Source organism: Dreissena polymorpha, chromosome 5 (assembly GCF_020536995.1).
Source record: "Dreissena polymorpha isolate Duluth1 chromosome 5, UMN_Dpol_1.0, whole genome shotgun sequence".
Classification (NCBI taxonomy): domain Eukaryota; kingdom Metazoa; phylum Mollusca; class Bivalvia; order Myida; family Dreissenidae; genus Dreissena; species Dreissena polymorpha.
The window spans coordinates 13,749,442-13,772,984 of NC_068359.1; the positions used below are offsets into that span (position 1 = coordinate 13,749,442).

Below are 23,543 nucleotides of genomic sequence, written 5' to 3' on the forward strand. Positions count from 1 at the left end.
AATAGTATGTTGTGTTAGCTAGTTAATATATTATAAATAAATTAGGCACCCAAACGTCAGTTTATACTGTATTAAAAGTGTGTAAAACACAAAAATAAAGATTTTCATTGTAAACTAGTTTCTCACGTGTTCGAACTTGCTAAACATAATATTATAAGCTCATTATTGTGCCCATGAAGTTAAATGATGATTGGTTCTATTGGTCAAAAGTAATAAAACAAATCAAGTCGCATTAGATATTGGTGAATGAATTAAAATACTGAGTTGATTCAATAATAACTGACAGTTAAATTGGGTTATTGGTCAGCTTTCAATTTGCATCATCAGTTTATTTCCGTTCAAGTATCTGCTTTATCATCAAGTAAGTACATTTTAATGATGTCGGGAATTTTTCCTCTGGTTTCTTTCTTACAGATCTCACATCTTTACTTTTCCATTCAATCAAAATGTATTGATAAAACTCGCCAATCGTTAAATAAAGGGGGTATAGGTTACAGACGTTCCTAAAGCATAACTTTAGTTCAACATGGAAAGTGTTTAGTCAAGTTATACTGCCAATGGAACTTCAGAACGTGTACATAATATTAAATGTAATCCTCATTTGATTGTGTATACCAATTACTGCATGAGAATTTTTTGCAACAATACTGTATACACATGCTGTAAACTCGAAATACGTGGGTGTAACGCCACTATAAAATAAAGTGTGTTTTAAAAGCAGACAATTAAAAGTGTTCTTGTCAAGTAGGTTGATGTTTTCTAGAGTAAACGTACAGTCTATTATCGTCTTAAGCATCTGTGCTAGTAGTTTAAAAATCAATACTAGCTTTAAAAGTTTATCGTCGTGTGTGTAAAGTTTTTGTACAACCCATTGTCATATCCATATAAATCCGTTAAATCAGGTAATGCATGACAAAGCCACAGTTTCGATAGGTATGTTCAAGCTGTTAAAGTTGGCCTAGTGTGATCTTGACCATATTTAGGTAGAGCGCGATTGTGTCACGCAAAACGTCATCTTTGGATCGTAGACATGTGTGTCCAATTGTTTCAAATTCCATAAAAGCATGGCAACGGCATGGCTAGGACATGAATAGTCACATAGGTGTACACCCGAAAAGTCGACTGCTAAATTGCCGCCTTGTTAAATTGGGGTAATAAAGCACTTCAAATGACAAAACACGTCATGACCAGTTACTTGATAATTTCTAATAAAAAATATGTCTATACATGTATTTGATTAGATTTCAAGTTATATTTCTATTTAGGAGCACATTATATGACAACCTCCATTTGGGGTTATTCTAAAATTGATAGGATAGTGTGTAAACATAAAACGTTGTATATATATCTATATATAAATTGTCGTGCCTCGTTATGAGCAGAAGCAATACTGACTGGAAATCGATCCGCAAACCAACAACACATACTATTATCATGCCACGGGAAGATCTGTGAAAACGTCAATACATAACAACTTGTTTCGACACGTGCTGAGCTGTCTTATCCAAATTTACTAGATGTTCGCACATGCTGAGATATGACTTGTTCAATTTGTCAAATGGTGTCTAATAAATCGCGACAACAAACAGAGAGAATATATTATTCATCGTTAATATCGGTTTCACAATTATTCGGAGAGACAAGTGTATAATACTTAAGAACCCTCGCATCATAAAGCATCCTTTTATTAATTACTGATAAAAATGTAATATATCGAGATATTAAAATTAGTTTGGAACAGATTTTTAATGCGTCAAATGGAAGTCAAATATTACATAGATGAAAATGTTAATTACAAGAGCAGAATATAAGTAGCTAGACCAAATGTTGTGTACGACAAAGCATCACTTTCTGGTATTTTGAGATGTTCGTGTAAAATTGTTATATACTTTCTGTTTTCATGAAACTTCTAAACTTATCCATTTTTATTTTGCTTTTGTGTCTCATGTTGTGGAAATGTCCACATGTAAAGGACCGCGTAGAGATAGGAATGATGATTGATCTGCTGCTAACGCATCTTTACACGTACCGTTCACAAATACTGTGAAACCATTATTATTCGTCAGGCATTAATTTTCGTCTTTTTCGTCCTTCGACCGATGGACGAATTCAAGATCATAACGAACTAACCATGTCCCATATTTGAAAAAAATAAGACTGGATTACCGTAAGCATGAGGCATTTAAATCCAGCGTAATCCACGCATATACTGTACTATACAGGGCTCGAAATTAACAATCGCACACTCGCAAAATGCGAGTAAAAAAGACTGCAAGGTAAGTTATAAGTCACTAGTATTTTTGGCAAGTAAAGAAATAGTGAAAAAAAACGAGTTATATTGCTAAATGCGTTCGACGGCGTGAACGCTAAACCGTAGGTCAGTTTTTTGAACGTCCGAATACCCATATGCGGAAGCGCGCACCTTGTTTGTAGACTGGTATACTTATAGTACAGATACCCGGATGGTATAGATACAAAGAACATGAAACAGTCTACTATTCACACTCAAGTAAAATCCGATTTTGACACAAAGGGGTGTACATAATTCAGTGTACTGACAACTGACATTTCCTGTAAAACGCGAATGCAATAAGGCTGTATCGAATGCGTCGACTTCGTTTAGGTATAATAGTGTTGATTAGCGCTAATTGTTAACAACATTATTACTTTGCTTACGCTAATTATAACCTATAATGTTCGCACCTTCTCTAATTGGCGCCGATAAGGGTAAGATTGTTATCAGTTTGACCGTGATTTTAATGGAAAAAGACTAATTGGCAATTGGCTTCGTTGTTTAAAACACTCATTAACGATTATTCAGTCCCACTCATCCGCTAATCATAACAAAGAACGTGTCAATGGCATAAAATAATAAGGGAAAGTAACTATCACCTGAAATAACAGACTTGTTAATTGGCATATGCCACAAGGCCCACCTCCTGCAAGTGACTTTCAAGTGTCACCCCTCTTTCCCCAGCACGATTTTTTCGCAACCGCGTATTACATGTATTACAAACATTACAAACAAATCGGACGCTTTTTTTCAAAACTAGAAATGGACGAATTTAAGTGCTGACGAAATAGTCATTTTTTTAAAGGACGAAATATTGTGCTGACGTAAATAAATGGTTTCACAGTATATGTCAGCGTAAAAAGTGCAAGCTAAAACATCGAGAAGTACGTCGATAAATCACTTATTTGGACATGTATTTGTTGATATGCAAATACTTCACATATTATGCAAATTAATATAAATAGTAACATATATAGTATCGAATATCATCATTCAAATGTCAATGGCTTTTCTTAACCGTGACGTTTTGAGTAGCAGGGCTGTACTTTTGACTGAGATACAAACCGCAAAATCTCATTTATACCAATTTATTAGATCAGTACTATGTATGACTGCTTGAGTTGGAGGATTATATTTGCGTTTCCATTTAACTATTTGGTCTCGTACCTAAAGAAATATGGTGGTTTTGATATGTTTTTATTCAAACTAAGTCGAATTAATCCAGGCTTTTATAAGCGGACGTTACTCCGCTACAATGGTAACTCCTGGTTAATAACATACACACATTGACAGAATAAAACTACTCTGTATTTAAAAAAAATACAGCGTTTTGATATTAGCAATTATGGACTTACACAATACGAACACTGGTTTTGCTGTTGTTCTTCCTTGAACTTATGCAAACATATCGGAACAAAAATATGTTACTCAAATGTCTGGTGTGAAACATGATTGCGTGTTTTAAACCAAGAAACAGTGTGGTTTTGGTCTGTGTGTGTAATTATCTTTTTTTCTTAAGAATGTTACTTGTTACATAACAACCTGATGCAATGCGACTTGTGCGTGTCGTGCATTTATTAAGGAAGTAACCGGATTCCAAGAAATTCTTTACAGTTTTAAGTTACATTGAACAGTTTATCGATCAACTGAAAACTCATTTGTGTGTATTATGTTCACGCACCTAATGTAATGTTTATATGTTATTTACGTAACGTAGCTTTAAATAAAATTCTATATGACGAACATATAAGTGGAAGACAGTTGTGCAATCTTAAATATGAGTTATAGTTGTAGTACAAATGCTGTCAATACATGAGTTAAATTGGCACAGCTAGCAACGCAGTAGTATCTGTAAGATATTCCGCCTATAGGGTAGAGAAATCAAGACATCACGTTTAGTCTGACATTCTAAGCAATCACGTGTTATATATGTTTTATATCACGCTTTCACACATGAACGCTAGTACAAGGTGATAATGCTACAAGTGTTTTCAAACGCACGATAATATTGCATAAAAAGAGCTCAGCTTACTAGTTGTTGATGTTTTTTTACGCGTATCCACATGTCAAGCACCACCCATTATAAAATGAAAACAGATAAATAGACATTAAATATTTTTCACATGCTATACACTGTTTCCCATGTAATAGAACCATTACATATTTTTTTTATTACACGTGTATAATACAACATTTTTAATCGTTTTCATGGGCTTAGTTTTCGTTTATTGACCAATAACATTTTGTTATTTTGCTGAAATGACGTTGCAACGTCAAATGACGCCACGAAATGTAAACAACATTCGGGATTTATCATTATGTTTGCGTAAAAATAATAATAAATAAATAATAAAATTTTATTTAATTTGCTCATTTAAAAGCATGTGATAAAATGATCTGACACTCGTCGTCATATCATACCATATTTTATTAAACTCGTCCAGGAAATTCGTTAGTAAGCTCGCCAAAGGCTCGCTTACTAACACAATTCCTGAACTCGTTTAATAAAATATGGTATGATATGACAACTCGTGCCAGATCCTATATATAGATGTGTTATGTAAATCGTTACGCTTTACATGAATAACCATTGTGAAATATACCATACTAACGCGAATAATGTGTTTTCCTTAAATATTGAAAATTTATATTGTCATTTATGTGTTATATATAAGTGCATGCGTTTTCATGCTCTTCTAATAGTGAAGTTATTGTCAGAATACTTTGCGAGCTTCGAATGGAATGTTGGCGATTTACTTTACGGTAAAATAGAACGCTAGCCATTAGTATATTAGTTTCTCTACATATTATTGAGGTCTTAAATCTAGGACTTTATACGTTTGCCAAGTGGTGTGAAGCTATCAGTGAGTGGATAAATCTTCATTTGATTGTCAAACCAGAAATAATATATACGCACTATATATTATTGTTATGCTACATTATATCCATTTATGTGCGGCTGATATTTATCATATGCTCAAATGAGAATGCAAATCTATGTACTTTATATAGACAAATTGTCATTTAATTCTTTTTTAACCAGTTGTTCATATAATGGAAAGTTAACAACATGTTAAGTACCGTTGTCTTTTCGCTATTGTTTTTTCCATTGTATTTACTTATTAATGTTGTGTTAATGTTTGCTACGTATAAGTAATTGTATAAGGCTTCTTGTTAAGTGATTATTGTATAATTTATAATAAAGTTACTTTTAGAGTAATAACCTTGCATAATATATCCATCATATTGCCTTTGGCATCAACAGCGCCCAACATGTACTGGTGCACTCGAGCGTAAATCCAGAGTCACCGAATCCGTTACAACTATCGACGTTAATCACTTGCAGCAATTTCAGATGATCTCAACCCGGAGATAATCAAAGTACTCAAAGTACTGGTGGGGCGATTTTGCTCAAAATGTTCGGTCGTTAAAACACTATACACCTTGATGCCAACCAATCACCTTTTTGAAAAAAAAACCAGATTGAAGTAAGGAAGGGTGACAGGCTGTCAACATAATATGATTTAGCTATTGGGGTTAAATGTAAATGCTTTTTAAAACAAGTGTTTGTCGTATTTGCCAATTGATAGCTAAACTGCGAAGATATAATACACTTACCCAGTTCCAAACTTGACATAGATCTGATAAAGACAAGCATTGCAGTGATTTGTAATTAGTACAGTGAGGTTTGTGGATCGTTATTGTCGAAGTACACGGGCGTCCGTGTCTGTCAAAGTATAAAGTTAATCCATTGAGTAGCAAGTAAGATCCGGCACATGTTAGTTTTTGAGCAATCGGATACTAAAGGTCAATGTCAACCAGGAGTCAAGCTAAAAAAATGTAAACAGAAAGGTATTTTCCAAAGGGGTGTTATGTCGAAGAATTAAGTAAATCCATTCAATAATAGGGAAAAAAGTATCACCTACATGGTACTCGACCCCACGACCAAGTGCTTAACAGTATTTTGCTGTACCGACTGAGCTACCCGGACGAACACAGTTGTCTTCGCAAAACGCATAATTACAAAAATCAAAGAATTTCCGATAGCTTTGACATCTTCTGATTGGTCATTTTTTGCAACGGAAAATACCGATGTACTTCGTCACAGTGTTTTTTGTGGCGCATTAATAATCCGATTGGAGCTATTTTGCTTGCGAATGTAGAATCTGGAGATGCAAAGTGGTTGGATGCAGTAACGGACTTCTTTCTTTGGTTTACGTATCTAATGTTACCTCTGGGGCGAATTATGATAACTAGGATTATCATAATTGTAGTAGTAGTTGTAGTTGTAGTAGTAGTACTAGTAAGAGTAGGATTAGTGTTTGTATTAGTATTATCAATTATATGTACCACTTTTTATTGAGAATATCCAATATATTTATTAAATAATTAGTTTTGTTTTATTACCGTTCTTAAATATGTACATACTTGGGTGAGAACAAAACGTGTTTTGTACTGATATTCCTTCCACAGTCAATCTTTCAAATCAATCACCTGGATAGTTTCTGTTAAGTAAGACGTAGATGCAAAATGTCAACACACGGTAGTGTACATTTTAATTAATACTAGGTATGCACATACGAAATACATACATATGTATGTACATTTAATTGTGCACGGGATACCATACAAATAATTGAATTATATGTATGATTGATAACTAATGTATTATATTTTCAAATAATATATGTTACACTGTATTATATGTCTGTCGTTAACCGGTCAATAAGTTAATATTCATCTAGAACGATGCGTGCGTCAGGAAATGTTGTCAGCTTCTTGGAACCAATTGTCAACTTTCGTTGAATTAAAAGTTGTTTACGAGCCTTCAAAATATTACGTTTTTGATAAATATGAAACTATTTAAATTTCATTCAATGGCCATTTCATCAACCGTATTGAGTTTATTTATATATTAATTGCCAATTTACAATAATGCGTAGTCATTATGTTGCGCCGTCGTAGTTTTCGTGTCACTGATACAAATCAGGCCAGTATACTGCTATTAACATTGAGCATACCGCTACATTGATATATGTCTGATTTAACGCTTCCTAATATTGTTTTTTAATCAGTTCAACAGAAAGTCAGTCAATGTTTGGAGGTAGGTCTTAATACTCGGAATCAGTTATAAAGTCATCATGTTTAGTAAAATAGAATCGGATTCAACACAACAAACACTTTGATGCCACTATGTTAGATATTTTAGACACAAAAAACAGCAAAACACAGGATTAACAAACATAAAGCGATCGTGCTTATGACGTCATTATGAACACGTCAAACGACAAAAGTCATACTGATTCTCGCTACAAATGCAACGTCTTATCGATGTTTACATTTTTTTCAATGGGGACGTAGACGTATGATAAACCGAAAACGGATTACTGCGCCGTTATTTTATTATAAGCCCGTCTGATATATTATAAAACGATGAGGCAGTAACCTGTTATCCTCTATATATTGATAATTAATTATTAAACACGCGATATTTATTAATTGTAACATACTATGATTACACGATGAACTGTAAACATGTACACACAACATCAGGGAACATAATAAAACTCATTGCGGTCATGGATAGTATTTAGAAAGAACTGTGAATCTATAACATTATCGATTCTAAGTATGGCCTCAATTATTGTCACTGGAAGTTAATTGCTTTACTTTCATCGAACAATTGATTTGCGGTAATTGAGTCGTGAACGAAGTCAGACATCACGTTACAATTAACAATAATCGAACAATCCCCGCCATTAAATGTGTTTCTGAGTCATACACTTTAATACAATCAGTCGTTAGTCAAAGTGTAGTATAGTTGAATTACAAACAAGCACCAAAACACAATACGTAAGCTGCATCTTCGGGCACGAGATCCAATAAAAGCACGATGGCCTTAATATGTGACCAGAGACCGATTGACAAATAGTCTAAAACGCCACATAACACTCCTTAAGCTCAATACACACCGAAATACAACTACGAACGCCAATAAATAAAATGGATATCGCCGGCTTGAAACCAGTCATGTCGAACATCTGGGTTTAAACTTGCTATATGGATCTTCAAGCAACGTTCTTCGCCCACAGTTATTTACAAGAAGGTGCACATACACATTGACTTCAATCAAAATTTGAATCAAATAGTAGTAGCAGATAATGATCAGATTTCAATTTCATTGCCCTTTAACGTCTAAATTATCCAACTACATATCGTATAAGTTATAATATCAAGATAAAGTAAACTAACCAAAGCGTTGACATGATATTTCTGGGAAAGACTGCAATGATGGTAGGAAAAGGCTAGTTTTTTTCATTAGATGTAATCATTAGCACATGCATATGTTGATAACATGCTTAAGCTAAGACTGGTTGATGGGTACAATATATTAATTTATTTATGTCATGTTTAAAGCCCAATTTCAACTCAAAATCAACGAATATTTCTTAAAATATTTCATAAAATAAAATTAATGCATAACAAATCAGTGTTCCATATAGCAATAGCCAAATTGTCATTGCTAGATGTGGTCTGGTAACAGATTTATCAAGATACAAAATGCTCTTTTTGTGGTACACTATATTCAACACATGTTCATGTACCAATTTAGTGTTCATGTGTCGTATGAATAGATATCGCTGCGGGAACTTTAAATGGAATATATTGTATAATATGCCACAAAACTGCTCGTCTCATGCTATCGTTTTATGCGCAATCAGAAAATCGCGTTGAATTATGTTGACCTTTTAACTTTGGTTGGTTGTGGTCTCGGTTCTAAATTATGCGTTAATAATTGCGTCAACATTTGAAAGCGAGGCTAATATTTGCTTAAATACGTGGATCCGTCCATTCCGTTTGAGGTGTTCGAGTTGTGCTATGAGTTTTGCATGCTCTTGTCATCTAGCTTGCTATGGTGTTGTTCTCGTCCCGATGAGGCTCTCATATAGAACGTGAGCTGTTCTGCAAACATATTATAATGGGTTTACAATCTACAATCTTTGATGTATATTAATACTGTCGATGCCCATGCAGATTGTAATTACACTTTTTTAATTTGCATATGCATATGCTTAGCAGAAATTAAATATAGTGACCCTACAATATGTGTAGTGGAAGTATTAACAGTTGACAATTGGCAATTCCTGATCGCAATACAAAATAATCGAAAGTACGTACAGATGTGGGTCTGCAACCGCTTCGGCGCCTGGTAATAATGGCAAACATAACAATATAAATTGTATGATATTACATGTGCACCAGAAAATATCCTCAGCAAATAAAGTAAACACGTGTTCGATTAGGACACTTAGTTCAATTATATATACACATTTGAAATGTTAACAAAATACAATCGGTGCCACTTAGATTTTGTCAAACTAAAACACAACCAAATGTACATAAATATTGTTATTGAATTTAATATGATTCAAAGAAAAAGAATTTCAAGTACTTTTCGCATACCATTAGGTGACAGTTCATTCAGGGCATCTGGGACAATGTCGTAATGATGAATACTTTCAACGCTTGAATCACTGCCAGATCCCAAAATATCTAGAATGCTCATGCCAATGGGAAGAGGGTAACTGTCAGCCATTGGTGATAACATCGTCATCTGAATGGTTTCGTAGATTTCAATTGTTGATTGTCTGTTTTCTGTAACATTTTCCGGCATCTGGGGACTCGGTCTTTGCCTGGTATTAGGTGTGTCAACAACGGGTGCACCTGGAGCTTCCAATGCACCTTTCGATCGATACAATAATACACAAATGGAGTTCAACAAACTGCGGGATAAAATTGAATCATATCTTGTAATACATATATACTAACGTTTATTGATGTTTTTATAATTACAAGAATCTCGAACATTTATAAATGACCCATACATTATATTAATATGTATAGCGGAAGATATAATTATATATGGTGTTATGGTTTATTTTACAGACATGATATAAATACAACCTGAGAGATGATCGTATTTCCTGTAGACAAAAATTAAAAGTGAGGCCGCAATAAGGACTACAACAACTGCCGAGGCACTGATGATTATTATAAACCTTCGATAGAACGTCGTGTCTGGAATACATAATAAGGAAACTGTGTTTATATTACTTATTTATAAAAGTAAACCTATGCTTTTGTATAATGTTGATGTTTGTTCAATAATACGTGTGATACAAAAGGTCAAATAAAGAAGTGGCTACATTTCCGTAGTAAAATATTAATCATTTTCAGTAGTTTACATCAATAAAAGAGTACATGTTTTGCATTAAGAACGAAATAGACATTTTGAATATACTTTAAGATAAAACTACCGTATAGTTCTTTTATGCCGTTAGGCACATTTGGTGACCAAATTTGTCTTCGTATGAAAATATAGTATGCGTTTTCGATATTTGTTATAATAGCGGTGTTGTAGTTTTTCGAATGTTCTTCATAAACATGAACTGTTTTCATGTTATTGAATATAGTAAATAAGTCAGATCACTTTAGGCATTCGACGTATATATCCACCCAGTGTATATCTGAGGCAGTAACTTAAAAAAATAATAGACAAAAACATGTAATGTAATACAACGGCTTGAATCTAAGGATCATATTACCATTGCTCAGATTTTGAGATGCCTTTGTCACAAACGATTCTTCTTCCGTATTGATAGGGCTGGTTTGATTGATCGAATAGCTATGTATCATCGATATCGTTGTTGCTGCTATATTCACTGTGTAAATATATATTTAAATTGCAAAGTTATTTAAATAGGAAATTTATATGCATTCATAATCGTATGAATGCAGTACCTGATCACTAGTGTATTAATAGATGTGGGTCCTTTTTTTATTAAAATTATATTTTTAAACGTATTTTTATAGATTTCTCATTTTGTTTTGGTATTTTTCATCTTTATTGCTAACGCTTGTTTTATTTATGTTTATCAAAGAAGTTGAATATTTAATTCCGTGTAGGATAACATAATTTAATGCTAATGCAGTAATCTTTCATTTCGTGATTTATAACGTGGCTTACACTTCATCAATAAAATCACTCTTTAAATAGTTATGTCATTTGTTGATATTCTGTTACATTTGCTATATACATTACACTTTATGAGGAACGAGTTAAGATCTAATCTTCCGTCAAGAGTGTTTTGACAGTAATTCTTGTATGCATTATGCTGTGATTATTGTGAACAAATCTGTTAAACTTAAGAAAATAATCTGTGTTATTTGTAGGTGGAAGAACACTTTTACCTGAATGTAAATGTAGATTTAATGAACACTACAGTTAGAAGTATTATTCTTAGCACAAAAAATGTCTTGTACTTAATTAACGGATTTCATTCTGTACATTACAGCATATTGCTTGCTGGCTTGATGTCAAATGCATGCTTGCATATGTTTCAGTTTTGTATTCGTTACAATATCATTCAATAAAAAAAACAAGTTTATGACTCATGGTCATACTTGAAAACATAGGTCCTGCAAATAACGTAAGATTAAGAAAAACAATGACATACAATAATTCATTTAATTCATAATTTATTGCTCATGCTTTGCATTTTGCTTTTATATAAAACTGACTAATGATGTATGAAGCGATTGAATCGTCAATTTGACCATTACTTGTATAATCGCACGATTGCAATTAAAATTAAATTTAATCCTCAAGTATTAAGTATCAACTCTACCACCGACGTTTTACGATATATATCGCTGTTCTTTGCTTTTCATTAAACAATTATATAAGATTGTCTAAATATCTTTAATCGTGTAAACCAAATCTTTTTAAAATATATGATGATAAGGAAAAAGAAGTTAAATGCAGTGTGACTAGTATTTAAAATGTCATCCAAAAATGGATATAAATTACACACCGCTTTTACAGTTATGGTGATTTTTTTAAACATTACAGAAAAATAATCCGAAAAAGCAACACTTATGAAATTGACTTGTTGAAGAACGCAAAACATAATTACCCTGCATTTCAGTAGACATCTTAGTTACTTTTTCTGCGTTATCCACACTGGTCATACGTGAAGACACGCTTGTAAGATCCTGGGCAGTCGTTTCTTATGATAGTTATAATAATGACAATGATAATTAAATTGTTAACAATACCACTACTACTACTACTACTACTAGAATAATAACAACAACAATAACGACTACTACTACTACTACTACTACTACTACTACTACTACTACTACTACTACTACTACTACTACTACTACTACTACTACTACTACTACTACTACTACTACTGCTACTACTACTACTACTACTACTACTACTACTACTAGTACTACTACTACGTCTACTACGTCTACTACTACTACTACTACTACTACTACTACTACTACTACTACTACTACTACTACTACCACTACTACTACTACTACTACTACTACTACTACTACTACTACTGCTACTACTACTACTACTACTACTACTACTACTAGTAGTACTAGTACTACGTCTACTACTACTACTACTACTACTACTACTACTACTACTACCACTACTACTACTACTACTACTACTACTAATACTACTACTACTACTACTACTACTACTACTACTACTACTACTACTACTTCTACTACTATTACTATTACTACTACTACTACTACTACTACTACTACTACTACTATTTCTACTACTACTACTACTACTACTACTACTACTACTTCTACTGCTACTACTTTCACTACTACTACTGCAACTTCTACTACTACTACTACTACTTCTACTTACTACTACTATTAATTATTAGTGATCTAATTCTACTAGAACAACGACAACTACTACTACAACAACAACAACAACAAATAGAACAACAGCCATAACTACTTACACAACAACAACAACAACAACAACAACACATACTATTACTACAAGAACAACAAATACTTCTACTACAAGAACAACAACTACTTCTACTACTACTAACTTTACGAACAACAACAGTTACATGAGTGTTCATAACTTATTATGTATTCAGTAACAAGCTCGCGAACAACACAAACGTAATAAAATGCTTACTTTTGGTGAAGGCGAGTATTGTTGCTATATTGCTATACACGGGTATTTTATTTGGGAATGTGGCGCACTGCCAATGTTCACCTTCATTATGTACGCCTGTGACATTGCACACTAAATTAAACGTTTCGTGGCAATCGCACTGCACTGATTCCGTAGGAAGCATAGGTGTTACTTGACAGGTTGTGCCATTTTCTATTACAGACACTATTAACTTAAAATTTCCATTTTGTACGCGATAAATCCTTCTCAGCTCGGTTTTATTGTCAGTAGCCTTACACGAAAGTTCAAGTGTATTAATCGATACCCATCTGATTTCAATTTGTGGAGGTCGGGACGCTGAAATAAATGCAATTGTTAATGGTTGAATTGCTACTATCATTTTTTATTTAACTAATCCGTTAAGTTAAAAGACATGCGTTAAATATTTACAACCTTTAAATTAAATTTAATTTGATTTAATGTCAATATTTTATTTTTTATTCGCATTAATATAAAACAAAGAAATGTTAATAAACAATATTAATACAATAATCATGTTTTATCGTAACTGTTGCAAATTACGAATAGTGTCTTTATGTTGCATTTCACCTAAACGCGGGGATTTCCTTACAGTGTCCTAAATGAGTGTTTGACTTAACATTTAATTTTTATTTGAATAAAACTCCAAATTGGTTTATTTTGGTTACCCGTTACTCGAACTGTTATTCTGATTGGTTATTTATCAACGTTTTATATGCTTTTGGTAAAAACGTAAGATCGTATTTATATATGTTTTATCTGCTTAGGAAAACTAGTAAGATCGTATAAACAAGCTTAGCAGCTTTACGATCACACGCTTAAATGGTGTTACATAATTGTGTTTTTAAACTGTTTTCAAACGTATAAGAAAATGTACTTACATAGAACAACACATATCATCACTAGTAGCCTGCATAGAGTTAGCATTTCAAAGAAATGTTATTATGTCAAAACATAAGTAAATATTCCTCTATAACGAATGCATCCATGCTGCACATCGTAGCACAAAAGGACGTAATATGTTTTATGTTTTATGTTATTCAACGTTACAGTACCGGAAGAATATGTTTGTCTTATTTAAAACTAATTACTTTCCTTGAAATAGATGGCAAATAACACTGTATACACTAATTTCAAATGTAAACTTAATACAGTGTTAATCATTTTACAGCATGTAAATTGAAAACAAGGTGTACACAGAAGCCAATTATTTTTTCAATTAAAACGCCGATTTCATAAAAGTAGTAACTTGTTGATAAGAGGAAACTGGTTAAAACATTAATTTTATGTTGTTTTCCAATGTTGACATTGAACTTCCTGCAGATGTTGAAAACAATTCAATGTATGGCTTTGCACCGATTTTACTGTATATATATACTACCCTCGCTCTGTGAAAAGGGGGTTCAATGCATATTCGTAAAGTGTCGTCACAGATTAGACTGTGCAGTCCGCACAGGCGAATCAGGGACGATACTTTCCGCCTAAACCGGATTTTCGTCAAGAAGTGACTTTCTTTAAACGACAAATAGCATAGAAAAGGAAATTAAGTGTCGTCCCTGATCAGGCTAATCTGGAATGACACTTTACGCACATGCATTAAACCCCCTTTTTACAGAGCGAGGCTCATAAATAAATATAATATATATATATATATATATATATATATATATATATATATATATATATATATATATACATATATATATATATATATATATATATATATATATATATATATATATTAGCCGCATCATGCGAAAATGGGTCGTATGCGACATGCGGCCAACGTATCTCTTGACCAGACATCGCGAATGCGAAGACAGTTCTGTTTTTTACGCGGAATAAGACACATGAAACTTGTGAAATAGCTTTGCCTTAATTACGCACATGAACATTAGTATACTGTTAACGGCGCCTAAACTAAACGGATGGTACCGGAAACATTTCTCTTTTTCAGGTTAGTGTGTTCTTTTAGGCTCTCTTTTCTGTGCTTAAAGTTTGCATTTGGAACAACTTACATTTAATACATTTAAATTCACAGTGGGAAGCTACAATGCCCAACAGGTCATGCACAAAATCTGTAGTAAAATGCAGACATTGGTTTTTTACACAATTGTATTCATACTTTTGAGTTAGGTTCCTGTTTAAAAAAGGCACCAGAAGTCTTGCGAAGTTATTGTCATGATGTGTGACGATTTATTTTGTAGAAAAATGGGTATTTTTATGACGAATGCTGGCACCGGGTAATCGCCGAATGGATTTGACTTTAGTATATTACTATTTAAGTTATAGTCAATGTTGTTGATATGGTAAACAATTAAAGAATCTATTGATTTTATATGAAGTACAATTCATCGCAACATATTGGGTGGTCATAAAACCACTATAACCACCAAAAAATAAGGTTGCGCGCTCGTCAAATGAATGCATAATGTTTGTTAAATTAACGGGTTGTTTAGTCCTTGTGCCTCAGCACCGAGCACTCTGTCTAAACGTTTGAATAAGCTATATACCACACCCTGAGAGGGGTTAACACAACATTTAAGGATACACAATGTTTTGGTTCTGTAAAAATCTGAACCTTTCAGTCCGGAAAAGTTCATAATCGCGGGATCGCACGTAGACAATTGTTACTGCATTATCGAGCTTAGAGGTTCAATATGAAAAGTGTTATTAGTACTTTTTGACAGGAGAAATCAACTAAATAGTGCAAATGTACATGGATACAATGCAAATCGACTACTCATATGCAAATGAGCACCATTTCAAGTACGGCGTTAAACATTTGCACACACTTATTTAATTTCATATGTATCATTTGATTTCGTATTTTATCAAATGCCGTGTTTCCGCACTTTATCATGTGCCAGTATTGTATCGTTCGCCTTTAAAATCAATATTTGACCCTTTAAAAACGCAATTGCTCACGATTTTGCAGTTGTCTTTTATTTCAAACGATATCATTAGAAATATAGTTGATAAAATATATAATGTGGTGACATGTGTATCAGCTTATTTTATCGCAGTTATGATTGATATGTAAAGGTGTTACGAAGCACACCATAGAATCGTATGCCATGTTAAGTATGTGAAAAGGTATGCACACAATAATTGTTGTTGTGTTTGAGTACAATCACTCTGCTGTTTATGTCTATTGCAATTTTGGCAAACTCGTTGAAACGTATATTTGCTTATATGAAAATACATTGTCGAGATCTACTTACATACAATCAAATGTTGCAATTAACCATAGGCTTCATGAAATTAAATATAACAATATAGCATATGATGTAAACAGAAAAAAAACCTAATAAGAGGTTATAAATTACAGTGGGAAGAAGATATATTAATGTATATAGGATTAACATGTACATTTCAAATTCCTACATTTTCTCTCTCACATATTGCATGCTGATTTTCATTAAGTAAATTTTCCTATCATATGGTATTGACCCAAAGTTTCTGATTTCTCATATGTTTTCAAAAATATGTCTTGGGTAAATATAGTCAAAAGTCCAAAAAGGTAATACATAAAGGTATTGTTCATGGACATATTATATATAAAATTTGCTAATAAATACATGTAAGTCACGTTATGCTTATTGTAGATTTTATTTCCCGGTTCTTAGCGCTATAAACAACTGATCTTCAATCGTTTCTTGTATACTTGAGAACTTGAAACCGATTGAAAGATCACTACCCCGATGCGTCGTCGAGCGTTTGACGTTTTAGGTAACCACTGTTCAACATTTCATGCTTAATATGAATCAATTCGCAGTTTTCAGCTTCATTGCAGAGGTGAACCTGCTAACAAAGTGTACATTGATAGGGTAGTCCACGCGGCTTGGTCACATTTAAGCGATGAAAGAACCACACACAGTTTGGTTAGAGGACCGCTATAGTATGTGAAATATCATTGCAGTTTCAAAGAATAATATGTCTAAAGTCATTATGCGGAAAAAGTCATTCAATCTAGGGCCGCGACCAGTGTTTTCTCCATGATCATAATTTTGGAAGTACTATTATTTGATCTTACACAACAAATGAGAAACATGTGTGCCATTGTATAATTATTCAATCAAACTAAGTTTTGCCCTCATTGAAATATATTGAACAACTAAGAGTTTACATTGACACACTTCAAATATATAACTTTTAAGCGTTGTGGTTTCAATTAAAACAGTCATTTATATTGTATTTAGTGCTTGTAGATGCCACGAGACTAACAAACTAGTATAGTATCACAAAAAATTGTCATTTCATTTTTTATTTCCATCGTAATTTAATACATTTTGCATATAATAAATTATGTTTAAAATACACACAATTTGCATATTTGTTTCACGAAATGTTTCTGCATTAATCATGGTACATATCATTTATGAAAACAATAATTGGTGTGAAAAAAACCCATATGCGTATTACAAGAAAGTCACTTGACACAAACTTTAGCACAAACCTAAAAAGATGAATGGGACGGAGATATCTACCTCAGTGGACAACATACTAATAAACAAGGCATTGCCTTTCTGATAAAAAATAATATAGGGATCACAGTCGATAACTTTAACGAAATAATAATTGGCAGACACGCAAGTAAAGATATCAAAATACACGAAACACAATTAACATTTATCAACGTTTACGGCCCTAACATAGATGATTCCACATTTTACGAAACATTACAAACCTTTTTAATTAATAACCAAGATACAAACATTATAGTCGGTGGTGATTTCACTGATGTTCTTAACCTATTATTAGATAAAAAGAAGGGAAACGTTTATACTCATCCTAAAAATAGAAACATTTTAAATAACATAATTGAAAACTACAATATGATAGATATCTGGCGTACAGTATACCCAAACGAAAGCAAAGTCACCTGGCACTCAAACACAAAACCAACAATATTTTGTAGAATACACTATTTTTTTAATATCTGAGTCGCTTTGCAACATTATAGACAAATGTAGCATAAAACCAGGATTTATGACTGACCACTCTCTAGTTGAACTTGACCTACACACAACACAACCAAAAACAGGCCCATGATACTTTAAAATTAACAAGACTATTGTCAAGCAATATTGTCCCCTACTGATGAAACTCCACCGTTGTCATATTTTTTTCTATTTGTTGCCATAGCAACCAGAATTTTTGACGTAGGAACAAAATGAAACGACGTGCATAATCTCCATTTTGCCATCTATCCATGTTTCAAGTTTCATGAACAAAATTAAGAACTTTTAAAGTTATCGCAGGATCCAGAAAAGTGTGACAGACTGACTGACTGACTGATTGACTGATTGACACTCTGACGGACACACAGAGCGCAAACCATAAGTCTCCTCCGGTTTCTCCGGTAGGGGACAATAACAGCATCTTATTAGAAACACAATATCACACGCAAATAAAACAAGAAATATTCAATGCAGTTCAAAATAATAAAGATGCGAACCTAAACACCTTATGGGAAGTAATTAAAGGAAACATACGTACCACAACAATAAGATACACATCATTTAAACAAAAAGAAACATACAAACTTGAATCTGAAACCATCAAAATCATTGAAACACTTGAAAAGCAATTACATGAAACAAACATAAAAGATACCAAAACCATTGAAAATGAAATAACATAAAAAAACAAGTATTAGAAGGAATTTATCATATACATCTCAATGGAATAATACTACGAGCACGTGCACAGCATGTTGAGCACAATGAAAACAATACAAAATGCTTCGCAAACATCGAAAAACGTACAAGTGAACACAAAAGCTGTACACAAATAAGTAGTCAATGGCGAAGATATAACAAACAGAACTCAAATACTAGAAATAACACCCTTTTTAAAAACACACATCTTGCTTTACATCAAGAAGAAAAACTACTGTGCAACGGATTACTTAATGAATATGAATGTGGATAAGCACTAAAAGAAATGCAAAATAACAAAAGTCCGGGATCTGTTAGTATCACAATCGAATTTTATAAAATATTCTGGAATGATATTAAAATACATTTAATTAATTCACTTAACTATTCATTTAACAACGAAAACTTAACTTCGTTACAAAAACAAGGTATAATATCACTCATTCCAAAACATGGAAAAAAACTTAGAATCCTTATCAAACTGGCGTCCGATTAGTTTACTGAACAATGATTATAAAATTGCAACTAAAAGTATATCAAACAGAATTTAAAAAATATTACCCTTAATCATTTCAAGATCTCAATCTGGTTTCATTTAAGGACGTTACATTGGTGAAAACCTACGTCTGATACAAGAATGCATAAATTATTTCAACCAACCAAAAAATTCAGGCCTAATTTTCTTTGCAGGCTTCGAAAAGGCTTTCGATTCACCAGACCATTCGTTTATGTTCTCCTGCTTAGAAAATATTAATTTTGGTGAAAGTCTAATTAAATGGGTTGAACTATTTTATACCGATATTAACAGTATAATAATCAATAATGGCTTTTTCTCAAACAGTTTTAACATCAAACAAGGAGTAAGACAAGGATGTCCACTTTCATCTCGCTATTTATTATATGCATCGAGTATCTATCACACTATATCCAATCAAATACACATATAAAAGGAATATCGCTAGAACCTGACGAAGAAATTAAACAGTCCCTATATGCTGACGATGCAACATATTTTTAAATGACAGTAGTGACTCATTCGATAATAGTATAGAATCGCTTACCCTTTTTGGAATGGCATCGGGTCTTAAACTAAACACAAGTAAATGCACTGTGCTACGAGTAGGTAAATTTTAAACAAAGCAATATTCATCTTAAAAAAGAAATGAAATTCAACTGGACATCATATAAAGCAACATCGTTAGGAATTACCTTTACAAACAATGAAAATGACAAATTTCTAAAAAACACATTGCCTAAATTACAAAAATTCAAAAATTGTCTAAAATCATGGCAGCATCGTAAACTTACACTAATCGGAAAACAAACGTGTTAAAAACGTTTGCACTCCCTAAAATAATGTATACACTAACAGTTCTCCCAAACCCACCAAATGATATTATTGAAGATATAAAATCAGAAATATTTAATTTTATATGGGACGGTAAACCGTCAAATTAATCAGGTGTACTTATTGAACATAAAATGCGTCCAGCGAGTATACAAAATATGTAATTTATCTTATGTTGTCCTGATTAATTCTTCGATCATCCTATTATTTATAATAGAGGAGGTAATGGCGGTAATGTTTGATAAAGTATGCATGCGGTATTTATATTAAAAGATTCTAAGTTTGGTGTCAATAGGTAATTTGTCATATCTGAAGACACATGCTGATTGAAACAAGTGCCGATAAAGGTACGAATAAAAACATGATCATATTCGAAGACGATGAAAAAGGCTTTCGCGTCAAAATCCTCTGTTTTATAAGGACATCATTTAAATAAGAGTTACGATATATAAATTGTTGAACTGTCGATTTACAGTGATCCACTGGGAAAATGTAAAACTGCATAAGGCAAAAGTAAATGTCGGGATTGTCAAATGTTTTAGAACATCTTGTGATCTTAAGAAGATATGTGATCTTGAACAAATAGCGCACTCAACATCGAGAAAAAGTCTGAAACACGAAGCTCAAAATTCATATTTTGTTTATACGATGAAGGATTAAATTATTTTTTGATTTCCAAATCGCAGGACAGCGAATCGAAACCGTCTCGACAGCGTCCTGTTATTTCAGATTTAATTGTGTGTGTATGTGTGTGTGTGTGTGTGTTTGTGTTTTGCTCTCGAGACGCTGTCTGTTGCATGTCACAACTGAGTCTCCTGAGTCTCCTGCAATTTAAATAATATATGTTAAAGTAAACGTGCAAACAATAATATGATAAACAAAGGTAGTACACATTTCGCATTTATTTATTACAAATTATTACATGCTTAAACTGAAAGAGAAGAGCGGTCGATTGTTTATAGAACAAAATTCTGATGAAATATAGCCATGTATCGCTCTTACACAAGAACACATTAGAATCCTATATTTACCAGATAAACAAGATCCTCCTCTGTTGGAGATTGATTGACTGCGGTAACCTTTAAAAATACGATTGGTACTTACAATGGGGAATTTTCTATATAACAGACACACACAATTTACCGGTTTTACCACATGCCATCTAATATATAATATCTAAGTAAACAAAGAAATAACTGCACTGACTATTTCTTCATGTGATACGAATAAAATATTAACAACTTATAAAATACGTGTTTTGTTCGAATTGACGAATGGTCATTGTCAGCTTGGCTAACTCAGTTATTAGTGCGGCGAACTACACACGCGTCTCTTATCCGTAAGTTTATTCAGTTAACTTCAGTGAAAAATGTTATGAAAAGTTATGAGAGCGACACTTGTTTATATGGGTACCAATGTCGGGTAATTGTTTATAGAGTATGTTCGATAAATACATGTAGTTCAAATAATTGTTGACGCATAGCCGATAAGTATGCGGTATAAATCATACAGTACACAGGGGGTATGATAACAATTGACAATACATATTTACTGGTTGGGCCCATCTGATTATCCGTATCGACAAACACATTGCTTTTATCATTGATTATGTTCATTTCTGATAGTAATGTTAAAACGAATTGTACGATTCATAATTCAAACGATTGTTCAACAATGCCATAGTAACTTTAAACATACCTCCGTGCTTCCACATTCATCTTCAACCGAATAATGTTGAGCCGGCTATGTAAATATATAATGTTGCATTTTGTTTAAACATATAAATATTATTATAATAAAACTCCAGAAGTAATGTTATGAGAGTATTTCTTGTTACCGTCAGCGTATAGAATCCGAATTCGGAAATCAATCAAAACACGTGCTAAAGGATTCATTCCCTAGTCATCGCCTTTGAACGGTCAATTCAAAACATATATGGTCGTTAATATTTATATTGGTAACTGATCTTTCTCTTCATATGCGTTTCACATATTTACAATGATTAATTTGCTATTTTAAGTTCTCATTAAATTGCTTTACATGAGCTGTTTCGGTAGTGTAAGATGGTTGCTTGGTTGACCATCATGAAACCGACATTGTAATGTACATGCAACACAAGTAATAAAACATCTATTATAAGAAATAAGGGTTCATTAACATATTTTATTTAAAATTAAAGTAGCCGATGACAAAATACGAAGTGATACATAATGGTTGTATTGTCGATGAGATTATCCTTAGACCTCAATCCGTTAAGAGACTAGTAAACGTTGTCTGACCAAACGTTTGCATGTTGGAATGATCGGTCAAGCAAAAACTTAAATACAAAATACAAATTAGTGTCGGAAACAAGTTGATTGAGCTACACTATGACAAAAACTCATTTATCAGACGTGGTGTTGTTTCGTGCATATTGATGGGATAACAAAATATCACAACACAAAATATTTTAACTCTACAACTTACAGCAGCTAAGCGTTTCAGAGTTGTCATTTCGACATCGTCATGCACTCTCTACAATATAATCACCAGTAACACTGTTCACATAATGACATATATTATATGATGGGGTTGACAATTAACATGTTACAAACAAATAAATAAACGAACACAATATTATAAAACCCTCGTGATAACATTTAACTGAAAACTTATAATACAAACTTGCAGTACATCGAAAAGAAAAACAACATATTAACGCTTTCACTTACAACATCGGAGTGTTTCAGAGCTGTTATTTCGGAGAAATCGTCATATCCTCTCTACAATATAATCACCAGTAACATATATATTCACATTATGACATTTATTATATAATTGGGTTTGGCAATACACATGTTACAGACAAAAAACAGTAAACGAAACAAAATATTATAAAACCCACGTGATAACATTTTACAGAAAAATATTAATACAAACTTGCAGTACGGCGAACAGAAAAACGACAACACAATATTTTACCCGTAAATAGTTGTCATTATCGTCTTTGAACTGAAATACCTTATAAAAGAATTATGCAAGACAAGGGTGCTCTCATTTATGCCAAACAAATATGAATTAATGTTACGCGTCCTCCTAACTGTTAGGATCTAAATATATAACGCATTATTTTATAACATTGATTGACGCTTCCATGTGGTCCAATCTTTAGACTTGCATGAGACAGCATTGTTTGCT

The 23,543-nt window shown here is 32.8% G+C and overlaps 2 protein-coding genes across 2 annotated transcripts in view; both read right to left on the bottom strand.

Moving 5' to 3' along the window:
- Positions 1 to 7,480: 7,480 nt before the first annotated feature.
- LOC127882051 (uncharacterized) lies at positions 7,481 to 14,366 on the bottom strand. The gene is made up of 8 exons (XM_052430450.1): positions 14,237 to 14,366; positions 13,338 to 13,673; positions 12,271 to 12,363; positions 10,900 to 11,016; positions 10,259 to 10,372; positions 9,758 to 10,036; positions 9,473 to 9,500; positions 7,481 to 9,256 (listed from the first exon to the last, which is right to left on the bottom strand). The coding sequence occupies exons 1-8, from the start codon at positions 14,280 to 14,282 to the stop codon at positions 9,205 to 9,207; spliced, it is 1,065 nt and encodes a 354-aa protein (XP_052286410.1). The 5' UTR covers positions 14,283 to 14,366; the 3' UTR covers positions 7,481 to 9,204.
- A 3,240-nt stretch (positions 14,367 to 17,606) lies between these two features.
- LOC127882159 (uncharacterized) overlaps positions 17,607 to 23,543 on the bottom strand; it is a 60,992-nt gene continuing 55,055 nt past the window's right edge. Inside the window, exons 18-22 of the mRNA XM_052430636.1 lie at positions 23,078 to 23,128; positions 22,833 to 22,880; positions 22,065 to 22,109; positions 21,398 to 21,445; positions 17,607 to 21,190 (exon numbers count right to left, since the gene is read on the bottom strand). Coding sequence (XP_052286596.1) covers positions 21,167 to 21,190; positions 21,398 to 21,445; positions 22,065 to 22,109; positions 22,833 to 22,880; positions 23,078 to 23,128 — 216 coding nt within the window. The 3' untranslated portion in view covers positions 17,607 to 21,166. The remainder of the gene's footprint in view (positions 21,191 to 21,397; positions 21,446 to 22,064; positions 22,110 to 22,832; positions 22,881 to 23,077; positions 23,129 to 23,543) is intronic.

Bases quoted from the DNA above. Each gene is read 5' to 3' on its own strand.
- LOC127882051 (XM_052430450.1), bottom strand. From the start codon at position 14,282: ATGCTAACTCTATGCAGGCTACTAGTGATGATATGTGTTGTTCTAT. The intron at 9,501-9,757 runs GTATGCGAAAAG...CATTATTACCAG, and splicing joins GAATGAACTGTCACCTAATG to GCGCCGAAGCGGTTGCAGAC. The intron at 9,257-9,472 runs GTACGTACTTTC...ATATGTTTGCAG, and splicing joins GCGGTTGCAGACCCACATCT to AACAGCTCACGTTCTATATG.